Below are 20,228 nucleotides of genomic sequence, written 5' to 3' on the forward strand. Positions count from 1 at the left end.
ATAATTCCTTATTTCCAAAAGGAAGTAATAGAATTCTTGCTAATGTACCCATTTTGTACATCCTTATGGTAGCTTAACACAAGCAGTTGTGATAACTTGAAAGATTGGTTTGCCAGAACAAGACAAATCCATCAATTCTCATGGCACTCTTTGGCAGATGGCATCATCACAAGGGACAGCACATGGCTGGTTGAGGTGCCCCAGTCAGACTCGGGTGGGAGTGATATGTTTTTTATGTGTGTGGGGGGGAACTACAAAATGTCAGTTGGGGGATTCTGGGAGTTGTGGTCTAAGAAAATAACATTTCTAAGGTTTGTGTATAATGTATACTAAAGGGGACCTGGAACTTGCAATATTGTGCTGAAGGCTTTCACAACATTCAGGAAGAATCTTTTCTCTTTTTACTACTCAAGTGCTCATTTACAGACTATAATTTTACACACACACACACACACACATATATATATATATATAAAACTATTCTTTTTTTCTACCAACATTTATCCACTTTGTTATGACTGCTGTTCTGTCCATTTGAAGGCTGGTCACTTCCCCCCATGGTGTGATTTAGCGGGTAGGCTTTGCGCTGCCTAGAGAAGAACCACCCTTCCTTGGGATGTTGAATAAGAAAACTCTCTTTTTCCCCCCAGTCATGGTAATGATGGCATCAAGGATCCTTGGGTTCCCAAACCGGACAAAGTCCAGGAAAGGCTTTGGCTCTTGGGCACCTGGCTAGCAAGGAAGAAGGGCGGTGGCTGTCTGTAGAGGAACAGACAGGTGAGGGACGTCTACAGGAGGAGGAAGAGGAGGTGGCAGCTGACATAAAGGAGGAGGGACAGAAGTGCTCGGGACCTTCCTCGGGTGGATCAGGGGAAGAGGTGGTGGTGCAGGAGGAAACCTGGGGGAAGACTGTCAGGTGTGATATCCCCACTTGTGCTCCTTGGGAGAGGTGGAAAGCAGGTGGGAGGGGGGACCCCAAGCCAAGGACCCTGAGCCCCACCAGTTAGGGAGAGATAAGAGCCTCAAATGAGGTGCCTCTGCCTTAGGGCTGCTGGCACTCTCTGTGTCACTTCTGTGTCCTTGGTGCCCTCCCTGTCCAGCAAGGGCAGCAGGCACCCAGCTGCTCCACGGGCATCAGAAGGGCCATCACAAGAGAAAGTGGAGGTTCCAGGAAGAGCAAAAGAATGGACTCTGGGAGCCCATTAGTTGCCATTGAAAGAACTCAGACCAGGACCCCTCTTGCTTTACAAGACTGGGATTCTCGGGGACTTATGTGTCATTAAGCAGGGGCCTCTTCCAAAAGGACACTCCATGGGAGGGGGGGTTAATGCAAAGAGAGAGAGAGAGAGAGAGCAAAGTTTGCTGTTTATATACCGCCGTCAAGCACTCTCTGGGTGCTTTACAAGTTAATTATGCAGGCTACACATTGCCCCCCCCCAATAGCAAGCTGGGTACTCATTTTACCAACCTTGGAAGGATAGAAGGCTGAGTCAGCCTTGAGCCGGCTACCTGGGATTGAACTCTGGGTCGTGAGCACAGTTTTGGCTGCAGTAATGCAGGGAATGCAACCGTTCAGGTAGCTCACAAAAGGGAGCCGACGCCTCCGTTTCTGGTCTGGAATGCCTGTCTGAGGAAATAAAGCTTGCTTCTGATTATTCTTAAAACCTGGAGTCTATGGAGGTATTGCTAGGAGTCCCTGTGGCTGCCAGAACTGCAATTTTATGTACCAATTTTGAAACAAATGAATGTACTTTAAATGGAAATACGAAACCTCTCAGAATGGCAGGCAGGAAGACCATGACCGGGTGACTTCCGGGCATCCCTTCTCATTGCACTTCACATCAGGCGGGGACTTGACAGTCCTTCAGAGAGAAGACGCTGTTAAACAGAGGACTGTCTTTGACAGCCCTTCAAATAGAGGAATGTCCTGTCTTAAAAAAATAAAGGCACAGGGCCACGTAATAGTGGTATGGTGTGATTTAGCGGATAGGCAGCTGATAAAGAAAAAGAAAAGAGATGGTCATGATCTTGATCATGATTCACATAGGGAACAATCAATGATCAATCATGCAAAGATAACTGAATTTTGTTACTCCTAAACTCACTGCTAATTTGATACAGATGAGCAGTCTTATTGTAGGGTAACAATTACCTGTTGAATATGGGGCTATAAGGTAGGTAAGCTGCCCATATTAGTGACCTTGTATGTTGCCATCCATCTGTTCCTTTTTAAAAATGTAGGGGATGCTTTCGATGAAATGATATGTTGAAATGCCAATGCATATTATGGTATATATTTATTTGTTGAGGCTTTTCTGCTATCTTAACTACATTGTCTCCTCTGTGAACTACTTTGAGCATACTGTAGTGGTGAGAACTACAATTAGATTCAGAGCTAGTCATTCTTAAAAAGCAGACATCCTTGAAAACAAGAGAACATTACCTGTTTGTACTCAGTACTTTTTTCTGTAGTTTACACACACACACACACACACACACACACACACACACACACACACACACACAGTTTAAGCACACATAAAAGCAAATATCAAGAGTAAGTCATGATTTCAGTGGTTCTGCTCACTCTTTTTTTATTTTATTTCTTTCTTTCTAAAGAATGAAAAGACAATTGACCATATTACAAATAGTAAATACAAAGCTATTCCCCATATTTCTCCAAATCACATATATACCATTCCTCGTCACAAAGTGGTTCTGCTCACTCAACAGGGAATCTAAATAGATTGGAGAGAATCTTTCCTAGGCAGGGAAGAGTGTGGGTGTATCTGCCATTCACCATTACAGAAGTCTGATTCCACTTTAATTGTCATGGTTCAAACCCAAGGAATCTTGTGAGCGGTAGTTCGGTCAGCTGCTTAAATCAAGAGGGAACTGCTGAACTACTCCCTTAGCCACATTAAGTAAAGCGAGCTAAGTGACAGCAGAAGCTGCCAAGGCAGCAAGAACAGGACCATGGACAGCTCTGAGAAAGCATGTATTCCTGTCCCTCTCCTACCGACAGAGCGGTGGGGAACACGGCGCCCTCTGGATGTTCCAGGACTGCAGTGCCCATCAGAAGCATAGACAATGCATAGTCAATGACGATGAGGGTGGATGGGAGTTGTAGTCCAACAACATCTGGAGAGCCACACCTTCCCCAACCCTGTACTAAAACCATAAGCACATACTATCTCAGTAGGAATAAAAGCCAGCTGAAGCTTTCTACAGACAGCGAGCACTGATCACGTACCCATCTCTACCTCTCCTGGAACAGCTGGCTGGACCATCAAAAGGCCCTCACCTAATTTGAGCACTTCAGATATTTGGAATGCTGGAGAGGTGGAAGTTCGGCTGGTTGGACTATTCCAAGAATTTTGTAGTCTCCCAAAGTAACTTTTCCAAGCTTTGATGGCAAGGCAGGACTCCCCTGGATACAGAACAAATGGTCCTTCACTTGGAAGAGAAGTGTGAACCTTTTCTTTCATCCTTTAAGAGGCCAACAACAGGGAGACACTGTGACTCATCAAAGTAAAAGCTCATTCTGGCTCCCTGGAGCAAAACTTTGGAGATTTCTATGCACTTTGAAGATTCCTATGCATTTCAAAGGGATCTTAGTGATTCAGAGAAGCTATGGGCTATGCCGTGCTGGGATACCCAAGACAGACAGGTCATAGTGGAGAGTTCTGACTAAGCGCAATCCACCTGGAGCAGGAACTGGCAAGCCACTCCAATATCTTTCCCAAGAAAATTCCATGGACAGAAAAATGCTTTTGAATTGTGGTGCTGGAGGAGACTCTTGAGAGTCCCCTGGACTGCAAGGAGAACAAACCTATCCGTTCTGAAGGAAATCAACCCTGAGTGCTCACTGGAAGGACAGATCCTGAAGCGGAGGCTCCAATACTTTGGCCATCTCATGAGAACAGAACACTCCCTGGAAAAGACCCTGATGTTGGGAAAGTGTGAAGGCAAGAGGAGAAGGGGACGACAGAGGACGAGATGGCTGGGCAGTGCCATCAAAGTGACCAACATGAATTTGATCAAACTCTGGGAGGCAGTGGAAGACAGGAGGGCCTGGCGTGCTTTGGTCCATGGGGTCATGAAGAGTCGGACATGACTCAATGACTAAACAACAACAAAATGCATTTTGTGATACAGCCAGAACATTGAATATGTGGTGATTACTCCAAAACTGGAGGCATTCAAGAGAAACTTAGACAACCACTTGGCAGATACTCTTTGATTTGTATTCCTGCATTGAGCAGGGGGTTGGACTTGGTGGCCTCAAAGGACCCTTCCAACTTCACTATTCTACAGTTTCTGATATAGACAAAATACCTCTATGTTCCTGATTGTTTTGCAATCAGCAGTTCTATGGTTTAAGCCACAAGAGGGAGACAGTGCTTTGATCCTGAGTGACACTTTTCCAAAGAAGGAAGGTGCATTAATATTTTTGCTGCTTGCATGCTTGGCAGTTACTTATAGTCTAGGTGGGGAAAAAACGACAAACATTAGACATTGAGAGGGTGTGTGTGTGTGTGTGTGTGTGTGTGTGTGTGTGTGTGTGTGTGTGTGTGTGTGTGTGTGTGTGTGTGTGTGTGTGTGTGTGTGTGTGTGTGTGTGTGTGTGTGTGTCTAAACTACAGCAAAAGTACTGAGTACAAGCAAAACTATTAATGCAGGATTTAGATGGGTTTCAAATCTATTGAGATGCAACTTGAGACTTAAGGACTTTCCCAAATGTAAATATATTAGCAACTAAAGTCTCATTAATCTGACAAAGATAAAAATTAATAAGGCCCAAATGGATGCCAATTAAAGGTGGCTAATTGAAAGTCCGAGACAAGATGCATTTCAGGTGGAAATAGCCAGCAACACAGCAGACTGCCCCAGGGTGGAAGAAGTAAATCCGCCATCATTTACATTCGGAGGATAACGAACGGACAGCCATCTATAAAAACACGCTTTAGCCAAACACAGTTTAATGAGCTTCATTTGCATAAGGGTAAGGAAGTAAAAGGGAAAGAATCAATTCAACTGGGCAGCAATGTGCTAGATTTATTCCTGCCACCCTGTCTCACTTCGCAATTTGAAATTCTGGGCACTTGCCCTCATTTGCATTAATAACAAACACTAATTAATAATGCTAATGGAAAGTGTCCCCTGTTTATGTCAAGAAGCCCAAAGAAGGGCCAAGGTAAGGTCCCTGTTGCCTGCGCCAAGAGAGCGAGCGCGAGCGAGTGTTTCTTCAGCGTACTGCTTCATTTCCATTTAAAAGGGGAACTGCTCCAGTAGCAATGGATTCAAGCCACACTGTCTCTCCTCTATTATTTATTTCACTATTATTTTACCACTCACCCAGCCATTTCAAGTTTCTCTGTTCCAGCATTAATCGCCTAGCTGTACAACGGAAGACAGGTCTTCAGGCTCCTATTATTTAAAAGAACAGAGCTTTGGGGTCAAACAGCTAGTCTGACGGGAAGGCTGCTCCATTTTTCTCTGCGAAAACAGTCCTTGTAAAATCTGTAGGAACTGAAGAAAGCCACAGATGCACTTTCTCCCCTACACGCGCTGCGCCTCTTGAATTGGAACCAGCCCTTCTTTATTTACGGGCCTTTTGATTTTCATGTATTTATTTGTGGCCTGCCTGTCCTGTCTCTCCTCCAAGGGGCGCAAGGAAGCATGGCTCCCCGTTTCATCCTTGCAACCATCCTGTGAGGTTTTTCGGGTGGAGAGAGTGTGATGGACGAGTCCACTCAAGTGAGGTTCAGGGCACGGTGGGGAGATGCACATGGACCTCCCTGTTCCCACCCTAGCATTCCAGCCACAGAAGTACATGGGCACCCAGTAACAATTGATGGACCACCCAATGGCTGATGCAGCCAAGCAAGATGGGCAGGCTGGCAAATAAAGCAACCCACTCACAAGTCATGACATCGGATGGTCACAGCAGCTCACAGAAGGGCCTGTTTTAATCCCTTGAGTCCAGATTGTCTTCCCTCTATGAGCCTGGCCGGGTATTCGGATCAACAGGGGAGGCCTTCCTGTCAGTCCCACCACCCTCACAGGCATGCTTAGCCTTCTCTGTCACTGCTACCCAGACTCTGGAACTCCCTCCTATGGGAAGCCAGGCTAGCCCCATCTTTGGGGACCTGCAGAGTACAGCAAACAGGGGATGACAGAGGATGAGATGGTTGGACAGTGTCATCGAAGGGACCAGCATGAATTTGACCCAACTCCAGGAGACAGTGGAAGACAGGAGGGCCTGGCATGCTTTGGTCCATGCAGTCACGAAGAGTCGGACATGACTTAACGACTGTATAACAACAACACCACGCCACCTTGGGTCCTTTTAAAGAGAAAGACGGGGTACTACTACGACTTCTTCTTCTTCTTCTTCTTCTTCTTCTTCTTCTTCTTCTTCTTCTTCTTCTTATTATTATTATTATTATTATTATTATTATTATTATTATTATTATTATTATTATTATTATTATTATTATTATTATTATGTGTTACAAGCATGGGGCAATGGAATTATAAGTAGGATGCAGTGATCAGGCCTTCCCACTCTTATCACCAGGCATGGATATCAGGCTTGTTAAAAATCGCATTGGGGCCAGTCTTTTCCTCTCTTCACCTTTTCTTTTCTGCATCTCATGTCAGGGGAGATAGATTTTTGTTCTAATCGCAGCTCCGGGGAGGGGGGCAGGGTACCAGAGAGAAAACATGCTACATGCCCAATAACCATCCTCTCTTAATGAAACTACTGTACAGTCAACAAAGTGCATTATACAGTGCATTAAATGTATGATTTGACTCTGAAATATCAGCACGAAGCTAACTGCACTTGGAAACAGCAAGAAATAAAGAAAAGGAATGAAAAGCTATAGAAACAGAAATAATTTTTACCTGGCCCTGAAAGTTTACATGACAAACACGGCTGCAAAAAAAAAACCCACCGTTTATACAAAAAGCAGCAAGAAGCAAAGTTGAGGGTTGTGCAATATCTTTATTGGGTCAAGTTACAAAAAACAGGAACTTTTGCATTGCTGTTGCTTAGTCGTCAAGTCATGTCTGACTCTTCGTTATCCCATGGGCCAGAGCACGACAGGCCCTCCTGTCTTCCACTGCCTCCCGGACTTTGGTCAAATTCATGTTGGTCGCTTTGATGACTCTGTCCAACCACCTCGTCCTCTGTCGTCCCCTTCTCCTCTCGCCTTCACACTTTCCCAACATCAGGGTATTTGCATATACAGACAATATGCAGCTTTGTCATCTCTGTCTCATGAGGAACCAAAACAATCATTTTGCTTTCCTGGTGGTCTGGCTTCATGAGCAGCGTCTCTCACATCTGGGCTAGTTTTTTGAATTTTTTTTCTTAACTCCAAGATCCGTATCATATTTGCACAATGAAGAATTCTGTAGAACTTGAAAGCTTGCCTAATCTGTTACTTTCCATTGATCCAATAAAGATAGTGCCCAAGCCACAGCCTCACCACTGTTTATACCAAACGTTTGGATATATGTGATTAGCTGAGACCAGGCCAGCTCTCCTACATCATGCTCACAACAAACCTGTTGTATAGTTCAGAAAGCGAGTCACAGGGGGCCCGGTGAGCTTCACGGCCCAGTGGGGGATTCAAACCTGCACCTTCCAGATCCCAGGCTGACTCTCTAACCACCACACTGGCCCACAATGCGAGCCAAGCAGCTCTGAAAGGCATCATGCTTGTGTGGAAGAAATAGTGGCACCCCCATGTGATGCTGACAAGTAGGGTGATGCTTCAGATCCTTCCCGGATCTTTCCCTTCTCCTTTCTAAGCTCAAACTCTCTTAAGAAAGAGTTTCTAAATGGACTTCAATCAAGACTCTTCCTTCTCCTTCTGCAGGCTTAGGATTGGTCTGGGGAATGTGTGATGAGGACGCACAGACAGGACCTAAATCCTTTTCTTTCTTTCTTCAAATTAAAGTGTTGCTCCATTTAAAATCACGGATGTCTATGAAGTGTAAGTAAAATTAAAAGCAAATTAAAATGTTAAGATTATTAGACTAGTTCTGGCCAGAAGTCGCTACTTCAATAGCATTATCTCAGCCATTAGCTAAATATTCTTTAGTACACATGGTGGGGTATGAACTGCATGCACATAAGAAGTGTTGCAGAACTTGTATGAGCTATCTAAACCCCCAGCACTCTTTGCTCATCCCTTTTTAGCAGATGTTTTGACACTGCAGCCTAAGATTACACTCTACAGCCTCAGCTGCACACTCCAGGCTTTTAAGAGGATGCCTCTGTCTTTCTTCCAAATTGGCACAGGACGAAAGTTGCTGTGGGGGGTAGTTTTGCTGGGGGGGTGAATTTCTTATTTTCTGTTTTTTACCCATAGTTGCTTTGCACCTAAGTGAAGGGTAGCAACCAGGGAGGGCAGAACATGCTGTCTTTTTTTACTATAGCAAAGGGTGACTTTTTAAAATTTGGGGCAATAGGAGAGATGGGCTAGACTCTAAGCATAATTATTCTATACAGTACTCTGTTAGGACTGCATGAGGACATTGAGAGACAGGTAAGAACATCCGTGAGAACTCTGAAGAACTTTTCCCAAGGCTCTCCACTCAATGCCTGTTCTTGTCAAAGTCCTGCTGATTCATGTGTCTCTCACTTCTGGAGTCTACCAGGCATAATGTTGAACAGATTGCACAAGGGAAAAGTCATACAATCTTATATATGAAGTTTCCTGACTCTGCTTCTTGTTTTGCTGTACTCTACATGTGCAGGATTTGTCACCAAGCACAGAAGTTCAAATCATGGGAAGTTCTACCTCAGTTGTGGTGATTTAGGGTGTGTAATTCCAAATTACTAAAGTTTTAAAGATCTGTTTTGCAAAGTATGGGCAATGGCTAGCAATATCTTAGATGCAACAGGGAAATAAGAGGTATTTCTAGCAGCCTTCTCCTCATTCTTCCCATAAAAGAAATCAGAGCTTGGAAAATTCATTCTTTTGGATTACAGCCCCCATAATCCCCAACTAGCATGGCTATTGCAGCAAAAACAAAGTTGTCTAAAGGTGTTCCTGAAACGTCCTAGTCTGGCAGGAAGAACCTTGCCTTCTCTTGAGAGACTCCTCTCCCTCTCTATGTGAGTCGCCACCTTCAGTCTGAAGTGACTTCTGGTTCCAACCCAGGGCCACTTTGGCCAATTCATCCACTCTTTGTAGGAACCTAACCAACTATTGATTGATGCTTTTGAATTGTGGTGCTGGAGGAAGCGCTTGAGAATCGCCTGGACTGCAAGGAGAACAAACCGATCCGTTCTGAAGGAAATCAACCCTGAGTGCTCCCTGGAAGGACAGATCCTGAAGCTGAGGCTCCAATACTTTGGCCATCTCATGAAGAGAAGACTCCCTGGAAAATACGCTGATGTTGGGAAAGTGTGAAGGCAGGAGAAGGGGACGACCAAGGATGAGATGGTTGGACAGTGTCATAGAAGTGACCAAAATGAATTTGACCAAACTCTGGGAGGCAGCAGAAGACAGGAGGGCTTGGCATGCTCTGGTCCGGGGGTCACAAAGAGTTGGACATGACTAAATGACTAAACAACAACAACGACAACCAACTATACTGTGAAGACCAGTGTGTGCAAATGGAGCAGAAGAGTTGGCAACTTTGGCCCTCTGTATGTGTTTTTATTACAGAGATCCTTAGTCCCACCCAGCTGGGCCAAAGATAAGGGATTACGGCAGGTATAGCCATTTGAAGGACTAAATATAACACCATCCTTGTGGTCCTTCAAGCAGCAGACAGAAGCCAATGACTGAAGAGAGATTTTGAACACATTCATATGGACTGGAAACATGGAGATGAGGAGAGGTGCTTCTCACAAATCAGAGCCTAGCAACCCACAAATTTCTGGGAGATGTGGGAGTTTGAGTTCATAAACAATATGAGGAGAGCAAATACATGTGTAAGTTCTTAATTCCTGAAAAATGCAGAACACGTAAAGATGGGTTTCTGAGAATCACTTACCTGGGTGCTGGTGGAACCTGCTTGTTTGCCATAGAAATAAGGGACCCTGCTTTGTTTGCAAGAATAATTGGTTAAGTGCATTTAGTTCATGAATTCACCTGCATTGCACAGATAATGGAATAGACATGTAGAATTCTTTGCTCTTGATGGGCCTAGAGCCAGTTCTTCGCCATCATTTTGGGGTGATGACACTGGATTTGTACCAATGAAATAAAATCAAAACACAATCCCCAAAATATTTCATTGTGACCCAGGCATCTTAAGCCAGCTGGCTTTTGCTCATCTCTTAGAATTGCCTTACGCCTCACTTTCTCGATTCCTTGAAGGGAAAGAAAAACGGCGTCACAGCGCTGCATGCCATGCATGCAAATCCTGAAGCCACACAGACCTCTTTGACATCCCAGAAATTGAGCTGAACACTCATATAGTCTCAAGGACAGACGCAGATTCAATCAAAGTTTTGTTTGTCTGCTCAGTTGGACTTCCCTACTTTGTCACTCATATTCCCCCCCCCCATCAGGTAGGGGCCTGTTCTTTACCACCTTCATCCAAGAGAGGGCGCTGGAGGGCCAATTTACATTCTCCACCTGTCATCAGATATGATATATTCCCCTTTAAAAAAACCCCAATACTACAGTCTTGACATCCTCTAGCCTGAAGACGCTGCGGCAGCTGATCTCTGTATCTGACTGACAAACTGCTAGAGCAGCCGCAGCATCCTTTGTCCCCAGCTGGCCGCTGCATCCTATACGCTCAGCAGCAGCCCAGAGCCAAAGAATGCAGACACGTGTGCCATGCTGGCATCAGCTCAAAAGACTGCGGAGGCTCTCTCTCCAGCGGACACCCCCTGACAGGTTTATATTTGCTTCAGAAGTGTTAACCCTGTGCTGTCAGGTCCGTTCCAACCTATGAGAACCCTCCCAGGATTTTGCAGGTACAAAGTCCTCAGAGGTGGCTAATGAGTCCCTTTTTCCTGGGAGCCCTCTGGGACGGTGCCGCTCACCCGAGGCCACACACGTGGCAGGGCACAACGCCACACAGGCGCCAGGGTGCAATGTGCCAAATTTCAACCACGGCACCAATGAGGGGAAACTCAAGAAAACACGGGTACAGGCAAAACTAGGAGAGACATACTGTAGGCTGAGGACATGAAAGGTACACGGGTGTGGGGGGTGCGTGTGTATACATTTCTGGGGCAAGCACACCTCCTCCCCCACACACCCCTTTACCTAGCATTTTATCTAAAAGCCCGAAACAACTTTCCCCAATCAGAAGTGCTGGAACACAACTCCCATCATCCGCAAGCAGTGCACTCGACCAAATCTGAAAATGCTCTTCAGATTGGGGGAGGATACTATTCCCCCTCCCTCCCCGCTCTCTCACACCCCCTTCGTTTCTTCTATTTCTGGGACGGATCCGGCCCCGATCCCCGGCGAGCGGGCGCGCAGCCCGGACAGCCGCAGAGTCTTCCCGATAGAGCCGACTGCGGTCCGGTCCGCCCTTGCTCGGAGGCTCACCCGTCCCACTGCGTGCCAGCGCGCTGGCACCCAACCCAGTGCTGGTGGGCGAGGACGCCGCGCCGCCCGCTTGCTCGGGAGTAAGTTCGAGCGACTTTCGCGAACCAAGGCAGGGAGCGCTCCCCTCGGGACACGCGCGCGCCGGGGCCCGGCGTTTTCTCGCGCAGCGGTTTCACCTCCTGGGCGGGCTTACTCGCAAGGAGGAGCCCAGCGCCCGAGGGGAGCTGTGCCCAGAGGAGGGGCGGCAGTGCCAGGGACGGGGCGAACTTCCGAGCAAGCGCGACACCGGACCGGGGCCTCTGAGACTCCTCGGCTCCCAATTAACTGAACAAATCAATAAGGCACTCGAAACGCAAGATGCGCCCAACTCCACTATTCGGGTCCCCGGAGGAGACGCCGAGTCGCTCGCGAGAAGCCTGGCAGGGCCCCGGGGGGGGGGGGAGAGGACGCGCGGCGACTCGGGCACAAGGATGCCTCCGGGAAGCGCACACCAAAGACCCGCGGACGACGGGCGCTCGCGAGGCATCAGCACGTGGGAACGGGACGGAACGCGCAAGGCTCGCGGGTCTTCCTCCCAGTTCCTTCACAGAAACTGGCTCGGAGCCTCTGGCGCGCTTTCCAACAGAGTTGGAACAAGGGGACGGACGGGGACGGGGACACGGACACACACACACACACACACACACACACACACACACACACACACACACACACACACACACACACACACACACACACACACACACACACACACACACACACACACACACACGGCCGTTCTGCAGTACACACACGCGCGGGAATCTTTGGGGGGCCGGCTCCTGCACCACCCACCCCCTAGCGCTTTCCCCTGCCGAATCTCCTGTGTGGACCCTTGAGCGGGCTTTACTCCCGAGTAAGTGTTAGCACCCCAGGGCACGCCTGCACCTAACGTCCCCTTTCCTAAACGGCACGGAAAGAAGACCAAGGAGCCCGAGTGCGCGCGAGCATGTGCAGACTGCTCCCCCCCCCCGGCCAAACCACCGTCCCGCTCTCATTTCGGGCAAAGGAGTGGGTTAGTTTTCCTCCTGTTAAAAAACTTGCGAGCGCCGGGTGTGGGGGGGTGTAAAGCCCCCTCCTCTGACCTTGTCCCTCCCCCCCACCGGTGATTTCCTTGGCTTCCCACCCGTTCCGCCCCCCCCCTCCCCGGGCGCGGGGTCGGCGGGAAAGTTAAGGATCGGGCCCCTCACCGTTGAGGCTGGTCAGGTTGCCCAGGTCCAGGAGGCTGGGGCTGAGGGCGCCCAGGACGCCCGAGGAGTTGAGGCTGAGCAGCAGCTCCGAGGAGGAGGCGGCGGCGGAGGAAGAGTTGGCCAGGGCGTCGCCGGCCGCCAGCGAGTCGGCGAAGAGGTTCATCTGCAGCAGCGTCTTCAGCAGGTAGCGCAGCATCTTCCCGGCCGCCCCTCCGGCCCGGCGCCGCCGCCTGTGCTGGCATCCGGAGCGGGCGGTGCAGGAGGCGCCCGGCCAGCATCCGCCGCCCTCCGCCGCCGTCCTCCCTCTGCAACGCCGCCGCCAACGCCGCGCCCGTCCCCTCCTCCGTGCCTCCTTTGCCTGCCTGCCTTGCGGAGGCTGAGCCGGGCTGGCCGCTCCCCGGGGAGGGGTTGAGGGGAGGGCGCACCGGGCAGGCAGAAGGCAGGTGCCGCCACCAATAAATGTTTAATTATTGGATTAATAACTCTCCCTGGAGGGCGGGAGGCGCAGCGCCCTCCTTCCTTCCTTCTTTCTTTCCTTCCTTCCTTCTCTCTCTCGTGGCTGAGAAAAGAGAAGGCGAGCGAAGGCAGAAGAAGAAGGCGGCTCGCCAAGAAAAGAGAGCAGCAGCTTAGGTTGGCGACGCAAAGTTGGCACAAGCCCCCGGCAGAAGCGAAACTAGCCAGGCTTGCCCCGGGGCAAGCAGCGACAGCTGAAAGATGGGCCCCTCCAGATTTTGATGCCCTCCAGATGCTGGTGCCCCGGGGCAAAGCCCTCTTTGCCCTGTCTTAGTTAAAGCCCTGGCAAAGGGACGCCAAGGGCACGGGTTCAGAGGGAGCTGGAGAAATTCCCTTTGCAGTCTACAACTCCAAGAATCCTCCAGCCAGGGATGGGAAAGCTCGCAGGCCCTCTGAAGCTCTGGCCAGCTGCTGCTGATCAGTGTCAGGAGCATTGCAGTCAATGGAAGAAAGGTCAGGCAGGTGAGGGTGTTGTTGGAATCAGCCCTTGGATGGCCAAAGGCAGAACACCTGGGCCATCACTTAGGGGCAGAAGGCCCACTGCAGGGAGCAGGTTGGGAGTTCAGACCCTAGGATAATGGGGAACCCTTTTCTGCCAGAGATTCTGCAGAACAGCTGGCAACCTAAACCAGTAATTTATCAGTAAACAGGCGGGCTGGGCAGAAAACAGTGTCTTGTATTCCTGAATGGCCACTACACTTCTAAGGAAGCTTTGTTTAAAGGATGGGGCCCCTAAGCCTGGACTGGGGAATGTTAAACTAAACCCAGATGTTGGATTGCAGCTGGGCTAGTCAGTCCAGCAACATCTGGCTTGACCTGGTTCAGCGATCAACTCTCCTAAGAAAGTCCCATTGTGGACTTATAGTGTTTATAACCTGATAAAGGTGCACATTGCAGCATGTTTTTGCAGTTTTTTAATTTAAAAAAACAACAACCAAGTTCAAGTGTTGGGGCAGAAGACCCAGGCCCACTTTCTCAGCAAGCCATAAAGCTCCCTGGCCTGCCTTGACCTAATCCACCTAACAGGGCTGTTGTGAGGAAAGAGAAGCGAGCCATATACGGCCACCTTGAACTCACTGAATGAAAGGTAGACTATAAAAGTGACAAACAAAACCACAAAGTATATAAATAAGTAACATAATGGAGAAGAGGAATATATAGTGCCTTGAGCAGAGTGAATGAAAGATGAGGTGAGGAAAGTAACTAGTCATAGCCAAGAGACAAATCTGGAGCTCCAAACTGTCTTCTCCTATTTAGAAAGCTTTGCTCATTAATCTCAAGCACTGTGAAGTCCCCCAGAGTTTGTTCACGTGATGGTTGACTGCATGGAAGCCACTGGCAAAAGACACGGAAGTCCATGTGATTCTCCTCCAATGTGCAAGAGTCAGTGACTCCAGAGCAGACAACTATAACGAACAGAGGGAACCTATTGGATCAATGGGATTTACAGAGGAATTGACTCACCAAATCCTCAGTGGTTCAGTGGGACTATCTTATTTGCAATTTACTGCTGGATTACCAGTGTTTCAGCATTCTAAAGGAAACATCCATCCATGAGTCTTTCTTCAAGGGCTGGGAATCCTGCGCCTTGGAGCAAATATGAGGGTCGGGTTGCGTGGCTATGGGAAAAGAGCACCAAGTGTGTAGGAGTTTTCCAGCAATTGACATTTGCTGGAGAGATAACGATGATGATTCATTTAACACCATCGGTATAGATGGCACTATACAAGGGTTATATAAGCAAATATATGTTGCATCTGTCGAGGGCAGGCTTAGGACATATGGGCAGAATCTTCAAGGAAGTGGTTCTCGGCTAAAACTTGGGGGGGAAATGTATGAATAGTCAGGGATGTTCCACAGTGGAAGGTGGCCAGCTCTTTTACAAAAGAGGCATTCAAACTGAGATTGGAGATTGAGACCTGTCAGTGTTTTGCACTTGTAGGTCCTCCACTGAGCAGTGGATGAAGGAGATGAGTACATGCCAAGCTTGGGTTCCCGGATGTTCTTTGACCACGGTTTCCAGAAATCCTGGCAGGCATGGCTGGTGGTGAGAGCTTCTGGGAGTTTTAGTCCAGGAACATCTTAGGGACCCAAGCTTGGGAACCCTCTGAAGACATATTCCAAGTTTTCTCCCAGCCCTTGTAATTCAATGGCTGAGAACTGATACAATAGAGTTGCAAGCACTGGTTGAATAGTTCCAAGCTGTCTTCCTTAGGCACAAAGGGAGGATGGACAGATGGACAGTCAGCGTGGGTGGCAGCGATGGCATCCAGCAACACCTTGTGTGGGCAGAGCGGTGCTTAGATGCCCTGTGGGTGTCTGACTGGCACCTCAGATAGCCCTGTTGTGGATGATTGTGTTAGGAAGTGGCATGGAATTCCTTGCATGAGCATGGAAAATATTCTCCTGCAACTGGGAGAGTATGACCATGTTGGATCTGGACCAATGATTCTGTTATTATAGGAAGTGATTCAGAGGAAGAAGCAGAAGGTAAACACCTTTCATCTTTGCCTGTAAAGCCATATGTCAAGGGGAGGAGCACCATGTGCCTCTCCAGATGTTGTCCATAAACGTTGCTCTTATGCCCATAAATCTGGGATTAAGCAGATGGTTCAAGGAGGAAAAAAAAATCTGTGGGGCTTGTTCAGATGTGCTCACTCAGCACATTGGAAGTCCAAAACCCCCTAGGCTTTGCCTGTTCGATTGCCCAGCCAAACAGGACACAGTAAGGGTCTATTTTACTATCCACCCAAATGAAGACACAAGGTTTTGAGCCATGCCGTGCTCCATTTTTATTATTATTATTATTTTAGATTTCAATTCGGGGAGTGAAATGTGTGTGATAATCTTAGAACTGCAGAACTGGAAGGGACCCCATGCTGGATCGAGTCCAGCCCTGTCAAGGAGGTGAAATGGAACATTTCCCTGGATTTCACTGCCTGCCTTCTCTGGTTTGGTTGCAGCAAGCGGGTAAACTTTTACTTTCAGATTGTTCTTCATAAATCTCCCCCTCTGTCCTCCACCCCATTTGACTTCTCAGAGTAAAGGCTGAGGAGATCTGCAGGAAGATTTTCACCTGTGATTGCATTTTGCACCTTCAGAGACCTTCTGCTCCACATCATCTTTGGCTGTGGAGATCCTCGATTAAAGCAGTTTATTATCATCAAGAACAAAAATCTGTGAACTAAAAAAAAAGGGAAATCCTTCTCCTGTTGGTTTAGCATAATTTGCTGATGTGGACAGTATTAACTTGTTCACCATGGAATGTCCTCGGCTCACAGGGGGGTGAGGTGGGAAACAAATTGAACTCCACTCATCCCCAGCTCCACTTGTCTTTAAAGTTACCGTGTCCCTGGCTCTCTGTCTTTCTGCACCAGAGTTGCCCTCTTACAAGCCAATGTTAAGTTTGGAGCAGTTTGCACAGGCATATTTGCATTAGTGAGCCTCATGGCACAGTGGTTAAACTGCAGTACTGCAGCCCAAACTCTGCTCACAACCCAGATTCAATCCCAGTTAGTTGACTTGAGATTCACTCAGCCTTCCGTCCTTCCAAGGTCAGTAAATTGAGTATCTAGCTCATGAGGTGTGTGTGTGTGGGGGGGGAAGGCACCCAGAAAGTGCTTTAAGTATTGTGAGGCAATATATAAGCAGCACACTTTGGTTTGTCTTTTTCTTTTTCTTGTGTACACACCAAGGCACTAGGAAATTGTCTGGGAATGCATAATACTACTTGAAGGTTTTACATTGGGCCTAGAGTAGGCCCAGTTGTAGATTTGCATGGGCCTGTGGGAGAAGTGCTCTCTAGTAGGCCTGATCTTCTGTCAGTCAGCCTGGGGGCGGGGCTTATCTAGCTACAGGCAGTGAGAACTGCACTAGTCTAAGTAACAGCAAACAACTGGCTTGGGATGCTGTGTGGATTTCCTGTAATGCAGTGGTCCCCAGCCGTGGGCCTCCAGATGTTCTTGGACTACAACTCCCAGAAGCCTTCACCACCACCTCTGCTGGCCAGGATTTCTGGGAATTGAAGTCCAAGAACATCTGGAGGCCCAAGGTTGGGGACCACTGCTGTAATGCACTTTGCTATATCATGTCCCAAATAAAACTGTGGGGAGACCTCGTTGTTCAGAGCATTGGACCACGGCTGGGGAAGTTACGTGGCGGAACCTGCTAGGACACAGTCATGAAGGGGAGGGGGATGCTGGTGCCCCCTGCCCCCTCGGGGAGTGTTGATCGACTAAACAGATCAGGCTCAACGTCCAGCATTTCGGACTTGCACTTTTTTCATAGGCAACCCATCTCAAAGGGATCACTTGCATATCCGCTTTGGGTATCCAGTGGCATTTCTTCTTGAGCCGCGCCAGGATATTGGCATGGAAGATCCAGGAAAAAAAATGTGCCAGAAGAATGCCTTAACTTTGTTTTCTTCCTTTCTTTTGGCAAGATCTTGTGTCAGGCACGGTTCATCATCTGAGATAATCTCTGTCCATTTTTACCCTCTTCCCAAGGAGCTCATGAAAACACTTCTGGTTTTTAATCCCTGTTCCCTACATTGCCCCCCTCCCCACAAGGATCATTCAAAGGAGGCGAGGCTTGAGAAAGTGTGACTGGCGTAAGTCAGCCAGACAACTCCATGCCTGAGTAAGGATTTGCTCAAAGCATCTCCTGATCTTAGACGAGGGCCAAATCACGTCGACTCAGTGAAGTCCTCACAGCTTAACAGCACAATTCAATGCCTGTCTGGAAGGAAAATATGGGGAAAGAAGCACATTTTCACAGAGTCTCCAACTTCTCTGCACAGTCCTGGATTCTGCTACTATGCGGGGGGGGGGATCTTCTCCCCAGACATCTCCCCCGACTTCTTTCATCTATGTCTACTCTCACTCAGCTTTTTTAAAACTAAAAAGCCCTAAAGATTATAATCTTTCCGAATTGCTCCACAAGAGATCAACTTGGCTAACGTCTTCATTTGGACAGCGTTTTGCACAACTTTGTTCCAAAATCAGCTTCATTTGAGCAGCAGCTCAAGTGTTGGGGGGGGGGGGAGAGGGGAGAGGAAGCCATCCTTTATCCTCCATAACTCAATCTGGTAATGCATCCATTGTGGGAAGAATAAATCAACCTCTTCTTTTCTCCCTACTTTACAGCAACCCTGTGGTCTGCATTCTTACAGCTCCATTGCATTGTTTGAATGTTAATGGGCTCCCTACCCTGGAATCCCATTGGGAAAGGGAGTGGTTGCGGGGTGAGGGGTTGGAGGTAAAGAATTCCTTAGGGATTTGGATCCAGAGCTTGGAAAAAGCTTCTTTCTGAGCTGGGGGAGTTGTGGTCCAAACTTTTCTGAGCTCTGCTGGGAGGAAATCTGAAGACCGGTCTTGGTGCATTGGCCGGCTGGCTCAAAGCAGCAATGAGGTCTCCTTAACCTCACAAGGACGCAGAGAGCGTGTGGCGTGTCTAATGTAGCCTTGTCGCAGGTGCTCTGGAGCGTCCCCTGCAAAACTGCTCTCCTCCCAGGCTTCGCCAGGTGGCACTCTTGCACTCAGCCTGCCCTTGGCCTGCCAGCTCAAAACCAGCAGTGTATCAATTGAAAGGAAACCTCTTTGCAAAGTGCTCAGGGGCATCTTTCCTGAAAGAAGTGTGGATTTGGGAAGACAGACCTCAGTCTTTTGGTTAAAGTCATTTGCTGAGCAACAAAAATCTGAGTTAGAGCTGGCATGCTTAGATTTCTAGGGAAAGGGATTGCAGTTTGCTTGTGGCTCGGGTTTCGGCCAGAAAGCAGTTATCTGGCCTCTGTCCTGAGTCCATGAGGCTGCAAAGAACAAGATTTCAGCATCACAAGGATAGTGGCTGTCAGTCTGAACGTCTTAGAAATGAATCTTGTGGTCCAGAACAGACGCCTTGAGGAGGGATGTTTGGTTTAGCACAAGAATGCCAACTTTGCAGATTCACCCCTAGCTGGGCAAGGTCTCCTCTGATGAGAAAAGCTGCCGTAGCTGAACAGCGTGCTTTGCCTTTTGATAAAGTGGGCAGAACAGAGATTGGCCCTGGAGATTAGCTGACCACTCAGCCAGCTGCCAGATGTGTGCAGCTGTCTAGGTGGCACCACCGAAGCACACAGCATATTTTGCCACATGCTTAGGTAAAGGTAAAGGTTCCCCTTGACAATTTTTGTCCAGTCATGTTCGACTCTAGGGGGCGCTGCTCATCCCCGTTTCCAAGCCATAGAGCCAGCGTTTTGTCCGAAGACAATCTTCCGTGGTCACATGGCCAGTGCGACTTAGACACGGAACGCTGTTACCTTCCCACCGAGGTGGTCCCTATTTATCTACTCGCATTTGCATGCTTTCGAACCGCTAGGTTGGCGGGAGCTGGGACAAGCGACGGGAGCTCACTCTGTTGCATGGATTCGATCTTATGACTGCTGGTCTTCTGACCCTGCCACATGCTTAGCCACCCCAATGTCCCCATGACACTAGAGGCGAGTTGCAGGAGTCTGAGCCAGGTTGAAAACTTCGACTTCACAGCCACAAGGCCACCAAGAGGGTGGATTCAGGGTTAGGGAGCTTCTATTCAAATTTAAGGAACATTGATTTCACTGACCTCTGTTCAATCAGTTGAACAATGAGGCAACTCATAACAGTTTTGATTGCTAGAAAATCACACATTTTCTTTTCTGTCCTGAGAATCCACTTAATGAAGTGTGTCTGGGAGTGATCATTTAATCAGCCTTCTGCAAAATGCAAGGTGAGTATTTCTTTCTCAGCAAGTATCCGGTCTGGGCAGGTAATGCACACAGTAGCAACCTGATCTTTGCAGCACCAACAAACCATCACCGATGCTGCAGCCTTATAATGCATGATTGATATGCACTTTCTCCTGAGATAACACGTCCCTTAGTTCCCTCCATGCTAAGATAACTCAGGCACACTCTGTCTTTGAAAAGTTTTGGG

The 20,228-nt window shown here is 48.2% G+C and overlaps 1 protein-coding gene across 2 annotated transcripts in view; it reads right to left on the bottom strand.

The window, feature by feature from the left end:
• The window catches only part of ROBO3 (roundabout guidance receptor 3), a 349,278-nt gene extending 336,299 nt beyond the window's left edge, over positions 1-12,979 (bottom strand). For both annotated transcript variants that reach the window (XM_072978838.2, XM_072978837.2), the window contains exon 1: positions 12,769-12,979. In XM_072978838.2, coding sequence (XP_072834939.2) covers positions 12,769-12,964 — 196 coding nt within the window. In that variant the 5' untranslated portion in view covers positions 12,965-12,979. The remainder of the gene's footprint in view (positions 1-12,768) is intronic.
• Positions 12,980-20,228: the final 7,249 nt, after the last annotated feature.

This window comes from Pogona vitticeps, chromosome 8 (genome assembly GCF_051106095.1).
Source record: "Pogona vitticeps strain Pit_001003342236 chromosome 8, PviZW2.1, whole genome shotgun sequence".
Classification (NCBI taxonomy): Eukaryota; Metazoa; Chordata; class Lepidosauria; order Squamata; family Agamidae; genus Pogona; species Pogona vitticeps.